Source organism: Chanos chanos, chromosome 1, assembly GCF_902362185.1.
Source record: "Chanos chanos chromosome 1, fChaCha1.1, whole genome shotgun sequence".
Lineage (NCBI taxonomy): Eukaryota > Metazoa > Chordata > Actinopteri > Gonorynchiformes > Chanidae > Chanos > Chanos chanos.
Window position 1 is genome coordinate 22367790 of NC_044495.1, and position 23754 is coordinate 22391543.

At 39.4% G+C, this 23754-nt stretch overlaps 2 protein-coding genes across 2 annotated transcripts; both read right to left on the reverse strand.

Annotated features, from left to right (window-relative positions):
• Positions 1 to 175: 175 nt before the first annotated feature.
• Positions 176 to 9862, reverse strand: ccdc87 (coiled-coil domain containing 87). The gene is made up of 18 exons (XM_030773262.1): positions 9700 to 9862; positions 9314 to 9420; positions 8796 to 9046; positions 8450 to 8651; positions 6896 to 7053; positions 6508 to 6637; positions 6123 to 6329; positions 5764 to 5880; positions 5532 to 5647; positions 5162 to 5291; positions 4799 to 4908; positions 4359 to 4471; positions 4203 to 4246; positions 3797 to 3982; positions 2879 to 2993; positions 2426 to 2568; positions 1151 to 1302; positions 176 to 221 (listed from the first exon to the last, which is right to left on the reverse strand). Exons 1-18 carry the CDS (start codon positions 9860 to 9862, stop codon positions 176 to 178), a joined length of 2490 nt encoding a protein of 829 aa, XP_030629122.1.
• An 876-nt stretch (positions 9863 to 10738) lies between these two features.
• On the reverse strand, positions 10739 to 15429 carry tcp11l2 (t-complex 11, testis-specific-like 2). Its single transcript, XM_030779809.1, has 9 exons — positions 15248 to 15429; positions 14780 to 14912; positions 14415 to 14535; positions 14033 to 14256; positions 13724 to 13860; positions 13309 to 13496; positions 12864 to 13045; positions 12496 to 12668; positions 10739 to 12118 (listed from the first exon to the last, which is right to left on the reverse strand). Exons 1-9 carry the CDS (start codon positions 15417 to 15419, stop codon positions 11835 to 11837), a joined length of 1614 nt encoding a protein of 537 aa, XP_030635669.1. The 5' UTR covers positions 15420 to 15429; the 3' UTR covers positions 10739 to 11834.
• Between the last annotated feature and the right edge of the window lie 8325 nt (positions 15430 to 23754).

Consider the following 23754-nt stretch of genomic DNA (forward strand, 5'->3'; position numbering starts at 1 on the left):
GAAGGGACTGTAACTGGGCAGATGAACCTAGCCACCTAGTGGTGAACATGACGAGAAGCGGGAAGTCCCCGAATTGACTGCGACGCGTGTGCATTGACACACACATTTACTTAATTAATTTTAAATTTAAAAAAAAGATTCATTAAATGTGTATGTGAATGCACACGCGTCGCGGTCAATGTGGGGACTTCCCGCTCCACGTCATGTTCACCATTAGGTGGCTAAGAGATAACATAAACATAAAGAGATAACATCAACATCACGTGAAGAGAAATATAAAGGAAGAAGGGAGGAAAAGGAGAAGAATGTAACATGTGATTGAACTAACACTCAGCCTGACAAGATGTTGCTGTATTTCTGTTTAGACACCCTCAACTTGCCCCCTTGACATGTCTGTATTGTGTCTGTCTCTACTGCTGTATTCTCCTGTGTTAGCTGCATTATTAATTTATGCAGAATTCTGAACAAAAAATGCCCCTCATCTGAGTGCTCTAGAGAGTATCTGAATACCTGTTAAGTCATTCCTCCTCTCCACCATCGTCTATCAGTGTATTCTTCTTTCCCATTTCCTAACCTCACTCACTCTTAACTAGATCCATTCACTGCCAACCTCTCTGTCTCTTGACTTAGCCTTTTTTATCACAATCCTACCTGATGATAGACCATCCCACGGTTGTCAGGGATCCTCATCGTCACACTATGCAGTGTTTCTGCCTATTAGTAATGTAGCGCATTTTCTGTTCTCAGCAACAGATATTAATAGATAATAAAGATTACAAAAACACAAGGAAAATACTTTCTTTATCGCATATTCTTTTAGTTAGGGGTGTTTTTTTCTTTGTTTGTCCTCATTGGCACACAATACCCTCATCTTCATGTTACTATCCTCTCATACTGCATATGTTTGGTGAGAGATACTTAATGTAAGAAGTTACACATATCATCATTGTCATAAATAAGGCTCATCAAAAGCACGGCCAAAGTCATATTCATTCTATAGTTTCATTCACTTGTGCAAGAGACATAGGCTGATGAGGTTTTGACATTTGAGTTCTGGTCCAATCTCTTCCTGTATGGCAGGCTTTGCATCCAATTGCTAGTGCAGTTCAGTGGCCTCTGTGCCTATTGTGTTGGGTAGGTGTCTTTGTACAGTCTCTGTCTGAGGTCTAATGGGGGTAGCTTGACAGGGAGGTTCTTCCAACCATCCACTAAATTTCCCAAGGCCTGGACATGTCTCTCCTGCTGAAGCCAGTACAGCATCTCAATGCGGTCCCATCGCATCTTCTCTCCATATGGTCTCCCCTACAACAGGACCCAAAACGCTTGTTAACTCACTAATAACAAATAAGAGTGACTATCAGTGTTGGGGATAACATGTTACACTTATCTAATTACTTTTCTCTGTGACAGAGTAGTGTGAGGCATTACAGTTTAAATTCTTGTAATCACGTTACAATTACTGAATTCGAGTGTTCTTATTTGCATTACATATATATTTCAAAATGAATAATATTAATACAATGGATTACATTCAGAACATAAATGTCATTCATATATTAATACCTGCTCCCTTTGTGTCACTACCTGTGACAGCTGACGTACGTGACACAAGTCAATGCTACAGTTGCTAGTTTGAGTTACGTGCATTTTGTGTCATAATCTTTTTAGAGATAAATTACCAAAAGGTTTGTCAAAGCCAAAGAATCTTACTTCTTTGCAAAATCTCAACACTACCTTTTCAGATTAAGTAGTCTTGTGCTGACCCCAAAGAGGAACAGGCTTTCCAGCAAAAAAATTGAGTCTTTTGTTAATGAGATATACCCACTATTTCAGAGATGAGGAAGAAAAATTAGTCCAGCGTTAGCAATGGTTTTGGTAATATGTTGGGACTGTTTTAAAATTTGGATTTAATTTTCTTTGGGAAGCCTTCGTCATTTCTCAAACTACTTGGATACTCTGTAACCCCTTTTTGTTTTAATTTTTATTTACGAGGATATATTTTGAGGCAGTTCTTTACTTGAACTAAAGGCCTTTGCTTGCTGGTCCATATGTTTTCAAAGTAAGTGAGTCATTACTTAGTGCATACATAGTTATGTAATGTTTTGTTGAATCACTAATAAAGCACTGAGGGAGCGATTAGGTGTAATCCATTCTACTTTGTACTTTTGTATGGGTTTTAGAGAGCACTGTAGAAGTTAAGTAATGACTAGTAGTAGCAGTTACTTTTTACAGTTAGTAATCAGTAAAGTAAATCCCATTACAGTTTGAGAGAAGTAATTGGTAATCTGTATTGGATTACTTTCTTTGAGTAAGTATCCCAACACTGGTAATTGCATCTGTATCTGATAAAATTAAAATTACTTGGCTTTCTCATACATGCTTACTAGTACATTCATCTCATTTATTAACTCACTTTGTTACTCACTTTGTAAGTGACTGTATCATTGAAGGTTTCTTTGATATAATGGATGCGTTTGGTCAACACCTCATTAAGAGCTGCAATCTGGGAGTTGAGCTTCTCCCTGCGCCTAGACTCATCCATCCGAGCAATGGATGTCCCGTTATAACCTTTGTTTGGGAAAGCAAGACAGAAACACAAGAAACAAGGATGGATTTTTTTTTTTTTTAAGGCGAGGTTCAATCAAAAGATTAGCCTGATGTAGGTGTGTGTGCCATGTAATTCCATAAAATTACTAAGCAAGCTTTGTACTGCAAAACTGTAAAACATACAATTAATATTCTATACTGACCCTCAAATGTCAGTAGCCAAACCAAAGTAATCTAACCAAAGTTGATAGCCAATCAACTGCTATTTTAAAAAGTATTGCTGTTACTGCTATTTTAAAACTGCTATTTTTTCTGTTAGCATCGTGCCTACCACGTTGGAAGAACCTGTTGGGGTCAGATGCTTCCCTTTCAAATAGTTCCAGTCTGGACAACATTAGCTCCCTCTGCTGAATCAGTTGAGCAGCATGCTCCCAAGCTGCTGACGCCTGAGCCCACACACACACACACACACACACACACACACACACACACACATTTTCTGAATGTAAGAATATTGTAAGAAGTGAATGTATATTTATACAACACACAAGGAGAATATTATCAGCATTAAAACAGTATACTTTTCATTTTTGTTTGAATTCCCAATTCTTCTTGCATAAATCTCCCACAAGGCCATTTGTTAAATGACTGCATTTCGTAAAAACAAATACGGTGGATGCTACAGTGTCATTTAAAACAGAAAGGGTTAATCTACCAAAATGCCAAAGTGAAAAAAATCAGAAAATAGTGTTTCATGCAGTGTCACACATTGTCAGTGCACATTTAAATATATTAATTTTTAATACAGTATCAGGATGATTTCCTTTAGAATTACCTCAGCTTTAGAAAAGAAGAGCTACAACAGCCCACTTCTGGTCTTAATGTTCATTGTTACCCAATAACTAAGTGATTATGTGTCAAAGGCCCAGAGTGTTGGCACTGCTTCACATAACAGAGAACCAGGAGACTATGAAGTCAGTGAGCCACACAGGACTCCCACACTTCTATTAGAATGTTAAATGTCCATTTGAGAGACTCACACAAGCAAAACACAACTATGACAACCATCTTAAAAGCCTAGAATATACTGTAGTAAATAACATAGACTACCTACAATATAATGCAGTATATCTTCCATTATAAGTGAACAGTAACAGTAAAGGGAAACTCTAACTGAAAACCTCTGTCAGATTAGTCTCAGTGGGTCAGTACTGAGCTGATTCAGTGGGTCAGTGTGGTGGTACTGTACCTCCTCCAGCTGGTCTTTGTATGTTTGGGAGCTGTACTTAATGGCCATGTCTAGCCTCTGTGATTCTGGTAAGTAGAGCATGCTCCAGATCCTCTCAAGTCTTTTCTGCAGCTGATCACCATCCATTCTCCCTGCCGCTGCGTCTCTGGGCTCTGGCGTCAATCTCAGTTGACCTGTCTGGAGTCTCTGCTGACACCATATAAATGGATGGAATGAGATTATCATTTTGCAGTGACCCTTTTGTCATTTGAGGTCTTTGGGCAGTGTAATCTTTTGGCACAGTTACTAGGTGTTTAACAGATGTTTTACACAGATTAACATGGCAAACTTGCAAACTTGCAAAACATGCTGATTATAAGAAAGGGGGTAAATGTATTTTGTGTAGGAAGAACACTGATCCCAGCACCTGTCTGAAGCTAGATGGAAACTCCTCATCTGCACTGTCCTTTTCTAAAAAACAGAACAGAGAGGAGGATGTTACATTAACATTTAATGGATCATTATTGCTGAGGCTATGTTTTGATAAAAGATGAGTTTAAAAGTGTCCCTCTCTGAAGCTGACCTTCCAGAGCTGGTTCTTTCCACAGGCCTCCCAACATTACAGAGTTTACATTCCACAGACCAGGCACATAGGTCTGCTTCAGCCTTTTCAGGGCATCAACCTTCTCCTGTTGCCTCCTGAGGAGAGACGGACGTGTAAATTAAGGAGGACAAATCATAAAATGTGTAAATAACTGTGGTCTCAACTCAGAATTCCCTTTCACATTACCTTTAAGAAAACACATTACTCAGTCTTTACCTTTGTAACAAAGTACAGCTCTTTGCTAGTGCATCACTCAAAAGGACGCATAACCCTATATACATCCTCAACTCAGACACATTTTCCAGTTCATCCCCTTTACATGAGACATAGGCTGCACTGTGTATGTTTGTGTTGAGGGGTCATATACAAAGGCCAGAGCACAACCACACACACACACACACACCTAAGTCTCCACTGACCTTTCTATCTCCTCGCTTTGGAGCTGAAGAAGCCTGTTCCTCTCATCTTCTTCATCATCACTATCAACGCTGTCATAGAGATGAAAAATCACAGAGAGGTAGTCCGAGTCCTAAACAAAACATCACAAAGCAAATAATACTGCCCCTGAACAGAACAAAACAATGAAGTAATACTGGTACACTGTGTTGATGTGTTTAATGCACATTTCAATGAATCAAATTCTTTTTTTAAATCCAACATTTAACTGATGAGTGATTTCATTTCAGTGACAAAAAAACTGTGTCTACATATTCTGACAGACTCTCTGCACCAAGCTGAGATCATATATTTGTGTGTGTGTGGGGGGTATAATTAGTTGTGACCTGATTGGAGACATATGTCAAATAATCATCCGGGGACAGGTTGGATTTCCACCACTTGAGCCAGGTTGCGTATGCATGTGATGTCATATCCATTGGCCGTTTGTGGTCTTCAGGAATGTCAGTTCTCTTTCTGAAGAGAGAATAACCAGAGTATGTGTGTGTGTGTGTGTGTGTGTGTGTGTGTGTGTGTGTGTGCGTGTGCGTGCGTGTGTGTGTGCAGAGGTACAGAAGAAGAAATAGAAAGGAAATTAAAAAAAATCTATGTAATCGACAATTTACTTTCCATCCATGACTTCTCCAAAGTGGAAGTGCTGGGATGTGTTCAAACAATTCAGATGAGAGTAAAGCATCCTCTATTTATGAAACTCACTTATGTGACATGTCAAGTCTGATCTGTCCCTTTAGAACAGGGTTGAAGAGTTTTTCATAATTCTTCCTCTTTAGGCTACTCTTGGTATTGGCCATGGCAGGTTCTATCATAGGGTCCTAAACATATAGCACACATACACATGTACATATAATAAAATCAACGTATTCACTTTATTGGATGTTTAAAAAAAGCCAATTAACCCAATAAAGCGGACAGCGAGTCCTCCACTTACCTCATCAAAGAGCAGGTACTGGTTTGAAATGCTTCTGGATAATTCTTTATGCAGTTCTGTTATTTCAGCTCCAGCAAAGAGATTCCGATCAAGCCATCTAACTGAAGCAAGCTCAATCTAGTTTTAATTGGTTAGAGGGTTAGAGAAGATTTTACAGGATATCATGTAATACATTATCTGTTGCCACAGTTTTAGGAGCATTATAAGTATATTTTCAATTATGAGTATATTTTCAACATGTGGTGTGTGTGTGTCTGTGTGTGTTTGTGTGTGTGTATATGTGTGTGGGTGTGCGTGTGTCAGTGTGTGTGTGTGTGTGTGTGTGCGCGTGCGTGCGTGTGTGTGTGTGTGAGAACTACCTCTCCAGTGAGGTCATTATAGACTGGCGGGTACATCTGAATGTTGATAGTCTCATGGAAGACTCTGTCGGGAAACCTGGCAGTAGCTGTCCGGGCAATGGTTTGGGATGATAGAGGCACACTAACCACAGAACCCTGAGGGTGTTCAGGCCGCCCTGTGGACTCTCTGCTCCTTCTAACACAACACTGTTCCTCCTCAGTCAATCTCTGTGAGAAGAGGAGAAAACATGGGTAGTAAGATGCAGTCCTCCCAGCAAGAACAGATGGATTGAATCACAGAAGTTTAAACAAATCAGTAATGTGTTACAGGCCTTTGGGTGTCTTCCATATTATCAAAATATAAGAAAATGATTGTTTCTCATTATTTCTTATTATTATCTCATACCTGCAGAATATGTGTGACATGGTGCGGTTTGGATGAGTCTGTGTGAGACAAAGCCTTAATCAGAGGAGGCAGGTCTGTTTCAGAATCTGTTAGCATGGGCTTTTCCAAAGAAACTTTGTCCTGTAATAACCTGGACACAGACACAAACATGACCAGAAAAAAATGCATGTTCACAGGAACACAGGAGTTTGTCATGAGGTAGTTCTACTACTTCTGTCAATGTAGTAATTTGTAGACCTATATGACTGGGCAGACCTGGATCCCTACACATCTTTCAATTTGACTTCCCCCACATCCCATACTCTAAGTACATTAGTAATGTGCTGGACAGATAGTAAGAGTTCATCCACAGTGGGGAATTATATGACTTAGGTGAGTATGATCTCACCTCTTTAGGTCATCAGCTGGTTCAATGTGATTCTCTGAGCTGGAGCAGGACTTTGTGGCCAACAGCACTAAGGGGGACTTAGGTCTAGCTAGAACAGCTTTCATCTCCAGTTCCTCCAGCAGTGTCTCCCTCTGCAGGTCTGGCATGGAATGGCAACCCTAGGAAGAGATAACTAACATAATGCGCTCTCTTTGATAAATATGTGCATTGCTACAAGTATCCAAACCAGAATGATGTCCTTTGTTCCATGTGAAGACTGTGAAAATGTGAATATGAGAAGAACCTGTTTAGTATTAGCTTTCCAAACCAAGGCTATCAACTGATAATTTAAATAAAACCATTTGATACAAGTGTAATGTTACGAATCTGAGGGAGTCTGTCTCAAGAACTTGTCTGTTACCTTTAATCTGCTGAAGTGACAATGAAGAGTACAGTCATCTTCTTCCTGTCTTGTAACGCTAGGCAAGCTGGCTAATGCACCAATACACATGCAATACAAGTGTAAGTTATTAGACACATTTAGCATGTCCTTATTACAAAGCTGTAGGATTTGTGTATGTTTGTGTGCTAGTGGAAGTGTGTGTATTTGGATATAGGCATTTAACATACATTTTGTGTCTATTTTGTTGTTAACTTGGTCCAAATGACAGGGGATGAGTTTATACACTTGCTCTAAATCCAAGTCTCCAATTTTTTCTTGAATCTAAAAAGACAAAGGGAATGAATCACTTTTTCATTGCAGCAATGTCACATTAATGAAGAAAAGTTCATTATTCTGTAGTCTGGAATTATAATTTATTGAGTTTCAGATGGCTATGCCAGGAAGATTATCAACAAAAATTATATTACACAATGTGTCTATACAGTTACCTGGTGGAAGCAATTTCATTAGTCACATTCTATTTTTTACCTTTTTTAAAAAAAAAAAACCAAAACATTTTTTGCTATTTTTATCTTCTGTATTCTTTCATATTCTGTCTTCCATATTCTTACCTTCCATATTCTATCATATTCTTACCTTCCATATTCTTATCTATATATTCTATCATATTTTATCTTCCTTTTTCTTCCAAACGTAGTCATGGCAAAATCCCCCATATCGCTATTCACTGTCGATTACACAATCCCCAGAACGACCAGGGAGGCTGTACATTACATGTGTCCTCTGATAGACTGCCTGCTTCTTTTTGCCAGCATGTGGAGGACTTCCCCTGGGAACTGTAATACCTGCAAAGTTTCACACTATGTTCCCTACAACTGTGAACCACTAGTGCAAACCTGGATCTCTACTGTGGTGAGCTGGCATTTTTTCTGCTGAGCCACTGTATCTCTTAGTGTTCACATGGTAAGTAGATTACTTTCAGATGTCCCTTTACACTTTGTAACTAACAGCTAATTAAAGCTAGTTAAAACAGACAATTACCTTACTAATGAGCTTGATCTTGATCTCCAAAAAAGGAAAAAATAGTGTTTAAGGAATTCAGGAGATTAGTGTTAGCATTTTGCTGTAAGTTAACATCAGTGTGTTCTCACACTCATACACTATATACTTACCTCCATGAGGTCTCTCTCCATGGCCTTTTTCTGTATTTGTTTGTGCATTAGGCTCTTTTTAATGACAGTCTTGGTGTACAGAGGGGTGGGTGTTTCACGAGCCCCCTGTTGTCCATCTCCCTGTGCCACAGCACTAAGCCTGGCCCTCCGTTTGCCCTTCATATCTGTAGCAACACTTCGTCTGATTGAATGGATGTTCAAGCTGCAAACAACAGACTGACTTTTGGTCCACTCTTTACATAAGTGGACAGGGCATCAGCCCAAAATCAGAAGACTTTAGAATAGGTTAGGTTTACTCACGCTGCTTTCCCCATCTAATTTAAAAAAGGGTGCACTGTCCACTCACAGGTTGGTGCAGTCTAAGGCCATCTGAGCAGCAAGGCGGCTTCGGTTGGCCTGTTCGCTAAAAACAGCGCGTCTCTGGAGGGTGTCGAGCAGGTGGAGGTAGTTGAGGTAAAGTTGTTCACAGATCCTCAGCACCTCATCAATGACCTCGGTGCGCAGGTGCTTATTCTCCTCTGGAGTTAGCGTGGGCTCAGCTATCACGCCCTCAAAATCCTGCCATATCAGAGCAAGCTCTGAGGTCATTACTGTCGTCTATGAAAAAACACACACACACAAACACAGATAAGAATGGAAGCTGCGTGAGTCTGGTGTGTGTCCACTCAAATGTTCACATACAGTATTTTCTGATCATGAATATAAATATTTGCTGTAGTAGTATTAGAAGGATTGTCGAGAGTGTGTGTGTGTGTGTGTGTGTGTGTGTGCGTGCGTGTGTTTGCAAGTGGATGCATATAAGGATGCTAAACGAACCAGAGCTTGTTGGTCTTCTGGTCTAACAGAGAGGAAAGCTGACTGTGCCTTGATCCTGTGCTCAAACTGATGACACAAGCCTGACAGGGAGTTCAGCTTAGTTTCTATTTCCTCAGACTGCAAGGACTCAGACCCATCCTCCTGATAAGTCAGAGCTAAAGACACGTACATTTATTCTGATACATGCAGGACAGGAGCCAAGGAGTTTAATTACAGGTCCAGCTTCATATTCTGATAATATAATGACTAGTGATAAGCTTAACTGCTATGGTCACAGATATGGTACCATTACTTTGATTGGTTGTAGTAAGACAGCAAATACTGGTCACTTACTGATTATTTCAAAGACAGAGCTTTGAGAAAATAACGTGAGCATGGAAGGTTTCAGGTCACTACGTGTTTTAACTATCCGCCTACCACTCTATTACGCCTACCACTCTTCTTTTTCTCAGAGTCCGTGTAGGCCAACGGCTTCTTTTGGTACAGTTGATGATCATCACATTTATTGACCAATAACAGCATCCTAGGTTCCTCATTTGATGGTTTTGCGTCCTGCCTCCGATCCTTAGCGAGGAAGACTGTCGATTCTGCGGTCATTTTCAGTCTTCGCTGTGGACATATACTCTGAACCTTAACATATTTTCATATGTTATTATTAAAACTAGAAAAAACAACAACAACAACAAAAAACAAAACGGCAATTTATTTTAGTCAAACAGAACTGCGCCTTTGAGTTAATGCATTTAGCTAACAGCTATACATTTAGATATGCCTTTAGATAAAACAGCCTATGGAGTTGTGCAAGTGATATTTCTTTAACAGATTAAGAAATATCCAGATTAATTTCTAATGAAAAAAAAAATACGACAAAGTCTTGGCGAACAAGTCTGAGTGATCAACATTTCTTTCGTGAAACTGACTACAGTGAAAGAACCTGTAAGTTTGTTTGCTGTCAGTTAACGCCAGTCGAAGTATAAATTACACGCTGAATAGTAATAAGTAAATAAATAACTGCAATATCCCGAAAGCATTGTTAAATCTATTGCTGTGAGGCTTTGGGGTTACTGTACCGCTGGCTGGCTGGCAGGCAGGCAATGTCGACGGCAAGGAAGAGAAATGTTTGCAAACGCACCTTCTGTCTGCTACGTTAGTCACTAAACTTGAAACTGAAGTTTCGTTGCTTAGAGACAAACTAACCATAAAATCGCGGACTTTGTAGAGGGTGCCATTTTACGCTAAATTCACCTCAGTGTTGACATTTCCTTTTTGATGCCTATGATCCGAACTTGTGTTAGGAGAGCTGCTCATAGATCAGTTTACGATGTGTTAAGATTTTTGATGGAGGAAGAGAGAGCTAAGTAATAATACTAATTTAATGACCACCAAGATTCACAACACTCTTTTTTTTCCCAAACTGTTCTCAAGTTTATTCAATATTCTTGCTGCATCGAAATGATATGGAGTATAAGTAATAGAAACTACTGAACTCAGAGAGCAGGACATAAAACACACAGTCAACATTTATTCAGCCTCTAGGTCCATTAACATTTGTCGAAAGTTTGGGGTAAAGCACCGAACCAGTATGTTAGCAATCTCGTTTTGACCTCCACCATAACATGAACATAACGATATTTTAATAGAAGATATATATTCTGAAAACAATTACATAAATGTGACGAGTAAAATTCTATATCGGGGGGAAACCCATATGGAACTGTAAACGGCAAACATAAAACATGAAACACTGGTATTCTAATTAATACACACATCATACAATACCATAAGTGTTCACAAACATATATCATGCAGTCATCATAGATCACATTTTCCCCATCCTCCTGGGCCAACATGCATGAGACCATGATACAAACGTAGTTTCAAAAGAAAAATATAGTTCTAGCCCAATTAGTCTTTAGGTTCAAGAGGCTGAAAATCACACCAGCATCCTTTTAAACTGGGTTTGAGTCATTCCTCAGAAAAGAATGGCACGGTCAATATTTTGTTTTAAATTTTGTTATGATAATATATAAAAGCTCGCCTACAATCATAAGCCAATATATATATGTAATGGATAGTAGTAAATATACATATATTTTATTCCCTTATCAAATGAGCTTACAACAACAAAAAGTCTATTCATACTTGCCTATTTTCTGGCAATATCTATTACAATGTGAACATAGTAAAACTTTGACTTGCTCCCAAACATTTATTGACAGCACACAATGATACATATTGCAGTAACACAGGCTCAAAGACAATATACAAGTAACAAATTAGTTGAGATAGTTGGGGAGATACAAAAGCGCATGATTAATTGGCTGTCGCAAGATACATATACCTTTTTTGTAACACAAACTATAATTGTTCTTTAACTCCTTATTTGAGCACCAAAAAATACATTTTCCCATTTGAGCCGGCAACACAAGGCGGTGACATCACCGCATCTCTACCTTTAGAAGGGAATTGAAAAGACTTAATGGATTTCTCTGCAATTTGTTAAACACACTGCAACATGAGAGGGATACGGATGCCAAAGGGCACACAGATGTAAAAGATCCATGCAGTGTCATTTGGAGATGAGTGGGTTGACAGGGGGCTCCTGGGTAGCAGCTATATCCTGGGAAGAGGTCCCATGAGCTGGCTGGTTGTCACTGAAGAGTAAACCTTTCAGGATGTTAACATAAAAGGGGCCGTACACTTTCTTGTTGTAGTTGACAACGTTGACGTAGCTGATCGCCAGTGCGGTCAGCTCTGGCTGGATAACACCCAGCCCATTGGGAGTAGAGGGTGGACTCTTGTGTGAGTTTGGTGTGGATAGAACCACCTGAAGGTACTGCTGGACCCTTCCCTCTGAAGAAGAAGAAATGTAGGAATGTTTGCGATTAAAGATGAACCAAGAATAACTTTCTCTCAGACGTGAGAAAATTACAAACACCTACAAAGACACCGCAGAGTTTCCTCTATGACATTCAGTGAAGGAGTAGTCTAAAGCACCTACACTGGAAGCGAAGGGCAGGCCAAGATAAAGCCTGCTATAATTGGTTTGCATCGTGTTTAGAAGAAGCAGTTGTCCTCTGACAAATTTTAACCATTACATACACGCATTCACTCGCAGCTATAGTCACTGTTTTGACCTGAGCCTTTGCTTAATAAGGTACACTACAGAAAAAGGTAATAAGGACAAAATGTCAGTCCTCATCATATGGGCCAGTGGGTTGTTACCTTACCTACGAGGCTACGTATAGGGTTGCTTTCTTGGGTTATACCACAGATCTGTCCTCTCAAAGTGGTCTGCAGGTCACCAGGGAGAGGTGGGTAATTCCGCTCAGTCAGAGACTTATTCAGCTCACTGAAAATCTGAACGCTCACATTCTCCAGAGCCTCAGTCAGGTGAAAGTTTCTGCAGAAAGACAGAGAGAGAGAGAGAGAGAGAGAGAGAGAGAGAAGGTCAGGTCATTCATTAATAGGAATTGCTCCAGTCAGGATTCAAAATAAACATGGGGAGGTAATCTTGGTAGATGACCTTTACAGTTTGAACAATGGGCTGTTGGATGTATGTGTGTGTATATAAGAGGATGGAAAAAAGTGGTCTCACTGGCTGTGCATGCCCTCTAGCAACACACTGGTCATCTTCTTGAGACGCTCAATGAGAGCAGGAAGACCAGAAACAGCCCCTCCAACAGCGCTACAGATAATCAGCAGGACAGACGCCACAGCCTGTAGCAACTGCAGGCATCTCCTGAGCTCCTGCAGCCTAACCTCATCTGTCATCAAGGTCTAAGGAGAGAGCGGATACACACATGCAAAGGCACACACACACAAAAATTAGACAGGACTGTGCTTCATCATTCCAGCAAAACTCAAATGTTCTCAGTGCACTGGCTGTGATGGTATTATTCACAGCTGTCAGTGACAAGACCTATTTTTCAAACAATGTAGCTTCAAGATCATACAAAAACACGCTCTCGCTCTCTCTCATACACACAGTAACATGCACTGTGGCTGAGTCTCAGCACATGTGCATTTGTATGAGCAATTACCTCAGGCAGTGGGCCCTTGTGTCTACCCCACATGATCAGTCTGACAAAGGCAGTGTTGAGGACCAGCATTGGACTTGGTGTTCCATTTACATTCTTCCCAGGTTCACTAGGCTTCTCTCTGGGAGGCATGGACAGTAGGACTTCCTCCAGTGATGCTTTGATCCACTCCGTCGTATGGGCTAGAGCATCTTACCACCAGAAATAAGAAGAGCTGCACATTGTATTCTTTATTTCTTATCAATATTAACTTTGAATATGAAGAAAAACTGAGACAGGATGAACAGATGCTAAATTCACAGAGCCTGAAGATGCATCATTCCAAAACCAGAACAGACAGGTACAAATCTCCCAAACAGATTCATTTTGATTGTACACTCCTCCAAAATGACAAGCTATATGTACAGACATTGCTTACTCGGAGTTCTCTCTAAAATGTTGTGAAATTTGGCCCTCTCATACTCCACAGACTGCTTCTCAAGCTCCGGCCTCAGACTCTGAATAGTGAAGTTAATCATATCCATCTTCATCAGGTCCAACACACGAAAGATCTCCCTGTTGTCACATAAAAATACTTAAGAGAAAAATATTTCAAAAGGCAAATCTGAGACAGAGAAATATTCCTAAATTAACTTACAGAGCATGCTGGTTCACACTTGAGAACAAAAAGCTTCTATAGAGTACAACTGGTTCAACATCATAAAAATATAAGTGCAAAACAATGTACTTGAATAGTGAAACAATGTCAGCTGAGCTCTCTTCGAGTTTCTTGATCTCATTGTCTCGGACTGGCGCACAGAATTTGCCCATTGTGCTGATAATGTAGGAGGCCAAGCCCTGGATGTCCACTGCATCATTGTCTGCTTGTTGGCGAATAAGGTCCATGTCCAGAACCTCCATGATTTGAGTGCGAAGGCGGTTAGCTCCAGGGTTCAGGAAGGACAGCAGGGTCTTTAAAAATAGGAAAGAAAAAACGAAAAAAAAAACCCCAAAAAACATTTATAGTCAATCACATTTGTATTCAATAAACATGTTGCACAAGACTGATCACAGATTCCAAGAATTTCCTTTGCTTTTAATCTTTAAACACATTTGACAACATCACTTACATCTCGTATCTCTTCAAGTAGTTTGATGGCATGTTCGTACTCAGGGGGGTCATCATTAAGCTCTGATTCAAGGCAGTCCCAGAATGCTTTGTGAACAATATCTTTCACCCTCTTCTCCAGACTACGGAGATAAAAGCCAGACACTAGATTGGACTCAGTGCCAAACACTCAAACAAAATACTATAAAAAATTCACTGTATTATTAAAACCATTAATGATATTCAAATATGTGGTTTACACAATCTTGAGGTTACTCAGACATTCCTGCTAAAATATTAAGGTACACACTCAAAAATCTGATTTACAGTTTAGGGTATTATCAAAATCTGCTGGCTGTTTTGAAGACAGTCATTCAGAAACAGTACCTGCTCTGAGGTAGGTCAGGCTGCTCCACATGAAACTTGCGATTCATTATGATCTCGTGGGCCAGACTCAAATTTGATAGGTCTCGGGCTGAGGCCATGACCTCATCAAGTGTTAAGGTTTTCGGTGGGCTACCTGTGAAAGGTGAACATGATCATTAAATGAGAAATCAGAACTTAATTTTCCTGAGTGTCCTCACTGTTTATAATGAAACATGACTTCGACTGAAGAACAGAGGCAAGACTGATTTCTAATTGGTCTGAGGTCTATTAATGACAAAAGTGTTCAGAATTCCAAAGTCTGTCTATACATTTGGGTTGGGTTGAAAAGAAAAAAAAAACCCACCAGAATAATAATCCGAGCAACTGGTATGGAAAACAGCAGTCTGTTATCTAGATATCTATTGATTTGATAACATTTCTAATCCTGTGTCATAAGAGCCAGAAAAAGGCACATGACAAAAGCCTTACAGGATGGTGAGTTGTGCTTGCTGGAGGAGTCGCTGGTAAAACTTTGACGGGAGCACTCAAAGTCGCTAGACGACGTCACGCTGTCACACCTTTCAGAAGACTCTGTATCACTACCCTGGTCTTCACCCACTGCCATGGATGTCGAGGTGGGCCGTTCATCATTCAGCGGCATTGTGGATAGTAGCTGAGTAAAATCCAAAGAAATTCTATGAACAGACTGAGTAAAATGTTCATCTGCACATGAAAACCAGAATAAAAAGCAAATTGTCTTACTACTAAGCAGGCTGAATTACAGTAAAGCTAAAGCAAATATCTTTAAGCCTAACAGATGGAGCCACTGTCAGGAGGAAGAAAGGAAAATTCATTGTGCTGTTTTGTGTGGGCCAGTGACCATGGCAACAACGGGAACTTTGTCCATTTGTTACTCAGCCAGTTTTCCTAAAACATCTCACATCTGAATAACCATTTAAAGAAAAAAAGCACTTAAAACAACTGACATTTCTGTTTACATCAAGAACATTTAGGACAGCAAATAAAATTTGCAAACTTACTGAAGAGGCCAAATGAAAGCTGTTAAGTATTCATAAAAATGCTGTAGTGTTCAGATTTTTATGCCGATTGATTCTGTCTGTCAGGCAATGACTGACAACAAAGGTAGGGTAAAGCAACAACACGTCATGTTTCATATTTAGAATTTGAGTCAGGGCACTCGTCTGTTAATCACAAACATATTCAAATAAAACAACCATGGTATGGCAGAGTAAATCTGGTTGGCACTTAAACAGTTGTTTAGTTCATTCTAAACACATAAACATACTTACACCACCAACACTAAATGTCATAAAACACATTAACTCACATGACAACAATTTCAGTTTATTTGTCTTTATTACATCTCCCTGCTCTCCATAACAAAACTACTCCATGGTCTGACTGCATGGGCCTATCTTTGCGAAACATACTCCCTTTAATCTGCCTGGCCTTGAGATAGACGGGGTGGTTCTTCATTCCTACAGATAACTGACTGCTGTCTACTCACAGCTGATATAATAATGACAAGATTAGGATTAAACCCATTTCATGATAAGGATTAATTAAATCAGAGGACAAGAACCTGGCTGCTGGATCTTATGCCCTATCAACAAACACCAAGAGATTCACTTTTTACACTAATTTCAGATTCGATCTTGGCAAAATTTTCCAAATTAAAACACGAAAGGCAAAATAATAATTATAATAATGAATTTGAGGTGATAGCTCAAACATCTTAACGGTGCAACGGGATTGTAATAGGATCTATGTCACGTTCAACAGGATCCCTCCCTACTACAAAACCCTTAGCCTAATTAAGGTCGCAAAACTAAGGGAGGGTGTTGAGCATGGTATCTTAGCTGGCATTGGTCGGTGACTCACAACCGTTCGGCCCTAAAAGGCAACGACGAGAAATCTTCTGTTACATGCTGTACTGTACGCACTCAGCTGTACCCCACACACAATCCACACACGCGTCACTGATGAGTACACGTGATCTTTGCCTTCGAACAAAAACAAGGACAGACACAAACATACACTGCCTCAAATTTAGCGACTAAAACAGCCACACTCTCCGCAGTAGCAGAGCAGCTCGAGAGGAAACAAAGAATAAATTAAGCACGGGTTGAGAAATGTTAAATATTACTACATAAAAACAATGTCCAAAGAGAAAACATGCGCAAATCCTACATTGACTGTTTGAGTCAGCAGCAAATAAACAGAGGCAATACAAGTCGAAAACGATTCACGTAACATTTCAAGTGTGTTAAACTCAAGCAAGGCAGAGCTGGATGCCACAAATGTACACTTGCAGAAGAATACCTTATTGTAATATGTTCACATTCCCTGCACAATAACACAATTCAGACTTAAGGCACACAAACAAACAGCGGAAAGGCGATTTAAAAACTTGTGTTCACGAGATTGTGGTATTTAAACTCCTGCAGCAATATCGAGGAATAAAGGATATTTGGCTATTACCTTAGTCAAGTCCCCAGAACGGGAGACTTGGTTATTAACAGTTAGTTCTGAACCTTTGTCTTGTTTAGTTGTGGTTTACACAAACGCGTTTCTCAGTGTATCAACTATCAGCACACTCTTTAAAACCCCTAAAATGAACCACCAGCTGGCAAGCAGTAGTATCCAAACCCGGGTTAATCCATTTTGTCTATGAGGTGTACAAAACCGTTTATCACTCCTCGTCCTTTTGGTCCGCCGCATTTAAATTTATATGATCAGATTTAAATACAAATTTTTAAAAATCTGAAATGATTTTTTTGACGTGTGAGTTTTAGGTGGAAAAAATAACGCTAAAATCTTCTATTTAAAACAGTCAGCCTTCCTTTCTGTGAAATACATTGGTACGCTCTAGTTCACATGAGCGTCTTTGTTTACGGATGTGACGTTTGAGCAATAGAATAAAGTAACTTATGAAGCTCATCTTGGGGTAAATGTATGTGTTGCAGTTACACCAAAGTATTTAAGTTTAGAAGATATATTGGTTCGAAACAGTTCTACACATTCTATACTTAGTACAGTTCAGCGAGTAAAGTGGAAAAGTCCTGTCCTCTCAATGGCACCTGACTCCTCCTCCGGTGGATTTACGCGACAATGTTTTTGTTCAAATATACTTCCTGCATGCTGTTTAAACTAAGCACTCTGGTAAAGACATCTGAAATGGTATTTGACATTGTAGCGATTTAGCCAGGGAGGTGGTTTCTTAGCAATTAATACAGAGAAAGAAGAAGAAAAAAAAATTACACACAGACACACACACGCACACACATACACACTAGTGTTGAAAACTTTGGGATAACCTAGAAATTTTCATGTTTTTGATAAAATATAATACTTATGTTCACCATGGTAGAGTTGAATTGATCAGAAATTATAGTCAAAACATTGACAATGTCATAACACTCTTTTGGTTTCATAGAGTTGTTCTAAACTTTACACTCATCAAAGAATCCCCCATTTGCAGCAATTACAGCTTTGCAGATCTTTGGCATTCTGTCAGTTTTTGAAAATATTCAGGAGAAATTTCAACCCACGATTTCTGTAGCTCTTCCTAGAGGTGTGACTGACCTGTAGGGCATTTTTCTCTGACCTTATGCTACTTGAGTTTCCTATTTCTTTGCTAAACTGGTCTTGCAAGTGACTTAGAAGTAAGCTGCGGATCATTGTCCTACTGCATGATGAAGTTTGCACCAATCAAGCGCTGACCACAGGGGATGACATGACGTTATAAAATAGAATGGCAGCCTTTCTGGTTCATTATTCCTTGGACTCTTGTTTAAATCTCCCACCTTACCAGCACAGAAGCAGCCCCATACCATTACATTTCTTCAGCCATGCTTTACAGAAGGCATCAAGCACTCCTCCAGCATCCTCTCATTTGCTCTGTGTCTCACATATGTTTTCCTCCAGTCACCTCAAACTTAACCTCATCCTTCCATAATACAATTTAACAGTCACCCACAGTCAAATGTCTGTGTTCTTTTGACCATTTTAACCTTTACTCTTCATTCGCCAGTTTCAGTGATGGCTTTTTCTTTGAAACTTTGCTTCTAAGACCAGCATCCTGGAGTCATCTTTTCACTGTTGTTTAAGGAAGCAGCCAACTGAGGACCTGTAAGGCATGTGTTTCTCAAACTACGGAGTCTGATGTACTTATCCTCTTGAGCAGTTGTGCATCTGGGCCTTCTGCTTCTTTTTCTGTCCTCATTAGATCCAGTTTGCTGTCTTCTCTCAAGACAGTGGTGCACACTTTTAGTATGAAATCTTCAGTGTCTTGGCACTGATGCACAGAATAACCTTCACTTCAGAAAACAATAGATGTGTTTCTTGAGAAAGCTGCTTTGTTTTGGCCATTTTTGAACTGAAGCCACTTTTACATTGTTGTGCAGTTTCAGCATAGAAGTTGTTCATTTCCGATGAGGAATCACAGAAAGTATGTGAATGGGTCAGAACGAGTGCTGCGTGAAGAAATTCAAGTCCAACAGAGGTCCACATGCGTTTAAAATTTGAACTAAAGAATTGAACTTTTGAGTGCCAGTACTTTGCAACCCAGGTAAAGACCATTTACCTGTTTTATTGAACAATTAATGGATTTCAGGGGTACTAACACAATTACAAAAGTGTCTAATAACCAGTCAGCATTTAAACATGATTAATTAAGGATGAGCTAAGACAGTTCATCATTAGGACACTAAATTAATGGCTGCTCCCTCTCGCAGAGCTATAGGGGCACAGAAAATGTAGTCAATATTGATGGCAAGATGAATGCAGCATGTTATCAGAAAATATTTGAGGACACTTTGTATTCATCAGCCTGGGGGCTGGGTATGGGACGCACTTGGACTTTCCAATATAACAGTGATGTAAAACACAAGGCCAAGTCAACCCTTCAGTGGTTACAGCAGAAAAAAGTGAAGGTTCTGGAGTGGCCATCACAGTCTCCTGACCTCAACATCATTGAGCCACTCTGGGGAGATCTCAAACATGCAGTTCATGCCAGACAACCCAAGAATTTATGTGACCTGGAGGCTATTTGTTAAGAAGAATGGGCAGTTTTATCACCTAACAAAATAAAGGGCCTCATCCAATACTGTCACAAAAGACTGCACGCCATCATTAATACACAGTATTAAGAACTAAGGGTATGCAAACTTTTGAATGGGGACCATCTCTCTTTATTGCTATGTTTTGTGTAATGATTGTGCTATTCTGTGATGCCTTAGTTTAATTTGAATCCCATTGAAAGTTAAAGAAATGTTTTTTGTCTGATCAGTCCTGTTTTCTTTGAAGAATGGTACACATCTTTCAAATTCTGCCAGGGTATGAAAACTTTTTAGCAGAACTGTAAATGTTAAAAATGGGGCCTTATAGTTTTATCTGAATAAGTCATTATAAATCAGACATTTCCAGTTGTAATAGCCATTTGCAACTGAAGTAATGTCTTGGCTATATGCCACCTTGGTGAATAAAAGTATCAGTTTCTATCAAAACATGCGAAGTTCTAGGTGAACTTTTGAACAGTAGTGTGTATGTATCAGTTGGAAAAAAATATGTATATTATGGGTTGAATATTTTTATATTATGGGTTATTGGGTTGAAAGAACATTGGGCTTCATTCGCCAATATCTTCCTAAGTTTTTTTCTTAAATTTGTTCTTGAGAAAGGTCCTAAGAAAAAGTCTACATCAGATTCAAGACGTGTTCTTAACGCAGAATTGTTCGCACCTTTGTCCTAATAATGATGAATCTCACTGTCCTCATAAATTGAAAGCGCGTACCAGTTATTCCTAATTAACGTAGGCAAATGTTCCTCCAATCCCCATAAAGGGGCATGAGACTTCAGGGCCGTGTGCACACTCAGAAAACTATGGAAGCCCATTTCCGAACACGTTATTAAAAAAAAAAAAAAGCTAAATTACAGCTTTATTCCTCGCAATTCCAACTTTATTTCTCCCAATTCTGACTTTTTCACACAATTCTGACTTTATTTCTCGTAATTATGAGTTCTTTTCTAACAATCAACAAGTAGCTTGAGCCATCACTTGCCAGTTGTTCGTAATTAGCATGACTAAATGTCCCACCAGTCCCCATAAAGGGGCATGAGACTGCAGGGCCGTGTGCACACAGAAAACTATGGAAGCCTGTTTCAGCCACATTAAAAAAAGTTTGCCTAATTGTGACTTTATTTCTCGAAATTCCAAATTTATTTCTCGCAATTATGACTTTATTTCTCCCAATTCTGACGTTTTTTCCTTGCAATTCTGACTTTATTTCTCATAATTCTGACTTCTTTTCTAACAATCAACAAGTAGCTTGAGCCATCACTTCTGTTCCTGCTTTCATTGTTGAATGCAACATGCATACAGTAGCAGACAGAAGTGAAGGCTACAATGGCTGTGTCTGCTCTGTCCAGGTATTTTAATATTTATCCATATGTATAAAAGTAAAACTGACTGATTCTCACACACCTGCTTTAAAACCTGTCTGGTTTCAGATGGGATAATCCACAGGTAGTGTATGTTAAACTACTGCTCACTTATCACAGTCTCATGGTTTAAAAGACTGTGAAGCTTTGTAAATGAATGAAAATAATGATTAAAATATATTATAAATGATAAAAAATATTACAGTAATTTCATTCCTATAACAGTATACAACTGTAGAGTTGAAGAAAACACAACAAACAATTGTTTTGCATAAACATGTCAGCACTCAAATGTGTATAAGTGTGCTCTTGAGTGGGCATAGATTCTGTTCTTACCTAAGAACAAATCCCAAATCTTTGTGAAAACTGCGTAAGTGGGTTTTAAGAACAAATTTCCTCTCAAGAATGTTTGGTGAATGAGGCCCACTGATCCCACTCAGAAGTGGAGTTTCACCTCTCTCTTTTCCGCTCTACGACCTCTGGTCAACTGGCGGTCCCCTCACTCCGGGAACCCGGCATCCACTCCTCCCGACCACGCCTCTTCTCCGCCATTGCCCCGAGGTGGTGGAACGACCTCCCCCATGCAGTCAAGACTGTTGAATCTCTTACCATTTTCCGCAGGAAACTGAAAACCCACCTCTTTAGAACACACCTGTTCCCCAATGCCTAACCTCCCTTTCCTAGAAAAAAAAGAAAAATAAAAAACCTTTGTCTTGTATCTGTGTTTGTCAAAGTATTCCAGGGGCGCAATGCGAAGGGGCAATTCGACGCTCAGTTTTATTGTGATCTCTGCTCACAAGGTATTAGAAATCCGACTGATGCACTGATTGTAAGTCGCTTTGGTGAAAAGCGTCTGCCACATAACAAAATTGTAAATTGTAAATATAATGAAATTTAACACAAAAAGAACAAACTTGACACAAACAGCAACAAAGCTCTAAAAATGAGAATGAAGGAAAACCTTTCATTTAAAAGTTCTTCTTTCACAAAATGAGTGTAAGCAAACTAAACAACAGTTCTTTTGAGACTCTCCTCCATGATGAGTAGGAGAAACTTAAACATCAGTATCTTACATTTCTTCATCAAGAAAATGACTGGAGGATTTCCATTGTCCTAAATGACAGCAAAACTGATTTGAATAAAGCAGGAAATCCTCAGTGCTGGGACTGCTGCTGGAACATGTCATTACAGCACAAAAAGAAACACATGATAACAGCAAAATGATGATGGACTACTCTTAGCTTTTAAGATCAATGTGTGGGTGCTTCAGTACTGAGGGTGCGGAGAAAAAGAGGCTCTCGCTTTGAGAAGCCAGAGATTAGATCTTTTTTGTTAGTTTTTGTGGATTCATTTATTCCAAGATAACTTATATTATTTATGGCCTGGGTAATAAATAATAAATAAAAAAGTAATACAGAGATAAATCATCTTTGGTTCACTATGCACCATGAACTGAACCAAGGACAACAGAACCATGGGTTTCAGTCTTGGCACAAAACCATTACACCCCTAATCATTAATAAAATCAGTCAAAACATGAGAGACACTCAAGCAAAGTGGCCAAGATCATCCATGTGGTGGCACTATTACACAAAAAAGACACTTTTGGGTCATGACTCACCAAGCTTATGTCCTTTATCAAAATGTTTGCTACATCTCCATTTCCTGGGTTCAGACTAATTGATTCTCCCATTTACATCCACGTAAATGTCCCATTTATGAGAATTTCTGCCATTTGGAGTTTTTCAAAATCCTACTTTTACATATTCCTCGAGCTTCATCAAAAGGTTAGGGGGTGTTAGGTGGTGGGAGATGACATGGTACCTTCTGCTTTACGACATAACACACATACAGATGACGCAGGATATTGGAACACAGGATCATCAGAACCAGAGAGCATCTGGACTTCAAGCCATTATAAACAATGGCAACCATTTGTGCATGAAGAACACTGCCATCCACTGCCACCAATGTGACTGAGCAAATACTCAAGTCAGAATCTTGGTAGAATCTGATGCTTTAATGGCTCTTTATAGCTTCTGCAGCATTATTCTGTTTCAAATTAAAAAGAAAAAAATGTACGAATTGAAGAGTGGTGTTTCTAAGAAATTCTGAGAATTGGATGAGTTTGTGAGTGCAAAGTTTCATTATTTTTCACCCATTTATTTGCATACTCCACCAGTCTGTTGTTTGTGTCAGTATTCCAGGAAATGCCAGAAATGAAATTATATCACCTGATCAACTTTTGTAAATCTTTAGTAGATGCTTTAGTAAAACTAGGCAAAAACATCTCTCGCAACTGTATTCTTTCACATTATGGGAGAGAAGGACTGTTTTATATATGTATATATATATGTAGCCGGGTGGACATGGGGAGAGATTATTCTTGGGGTGATTAGACGGTAGGGAATGAGTACTGTCACTTTAAGAACAGTTTAGGAGTAAAGCCCACGAGAGCGCAGTCCTCCTGTGTTGCATCATGCAAAGCAGAGCGGTAAAACTGGAGAGCTAAGGGTTGCTGAGGTCCGAAAAGA

Coding starts and splice junctions, on each gene's coding strand:
- ccdc87 (XM_030773262.1), bottom strand. CDS start 9,862: ATGACCGCAGAATCGACAGTCTTCCTCGCTAAGGATCGGAGGCAGGAC. Junction 4,909..5,161: donor TGACATATGTCTCCAATCAG/GTCACAACTAAT, acceptor TGTTTTGTTTAG/GACTCGGACTACCTCTCTGT. Junction 4,472..4,798: donor CAAAGCGAGGAGATAGAAAG/GTCAGTGGAGAC, acceptor TCTCCTCAGGAG/GCAACAGGAGAAGGTTGATG.
- tcp11l2 (XM_030779809.1), bottom strand. CDS start 15,419: ATGCCGCTGAATGATGAACGGCCCACCTCGACATCCATGGCAGTGGGT. Junction 13,861..14,032: donor GACATTGTTTCACTATTCAA/GTACATTGTTTT, acceptor ATGTGACAACAG/GGAGATCTTTCGTGTGTTGG. Junction 12,669..12,863: donor CTAGAGGGCATGCACAGCCA/GTGAGACCACTT, acceptor GTCTTTCTGCAG/AAACTTTCACCTGACTGAGG.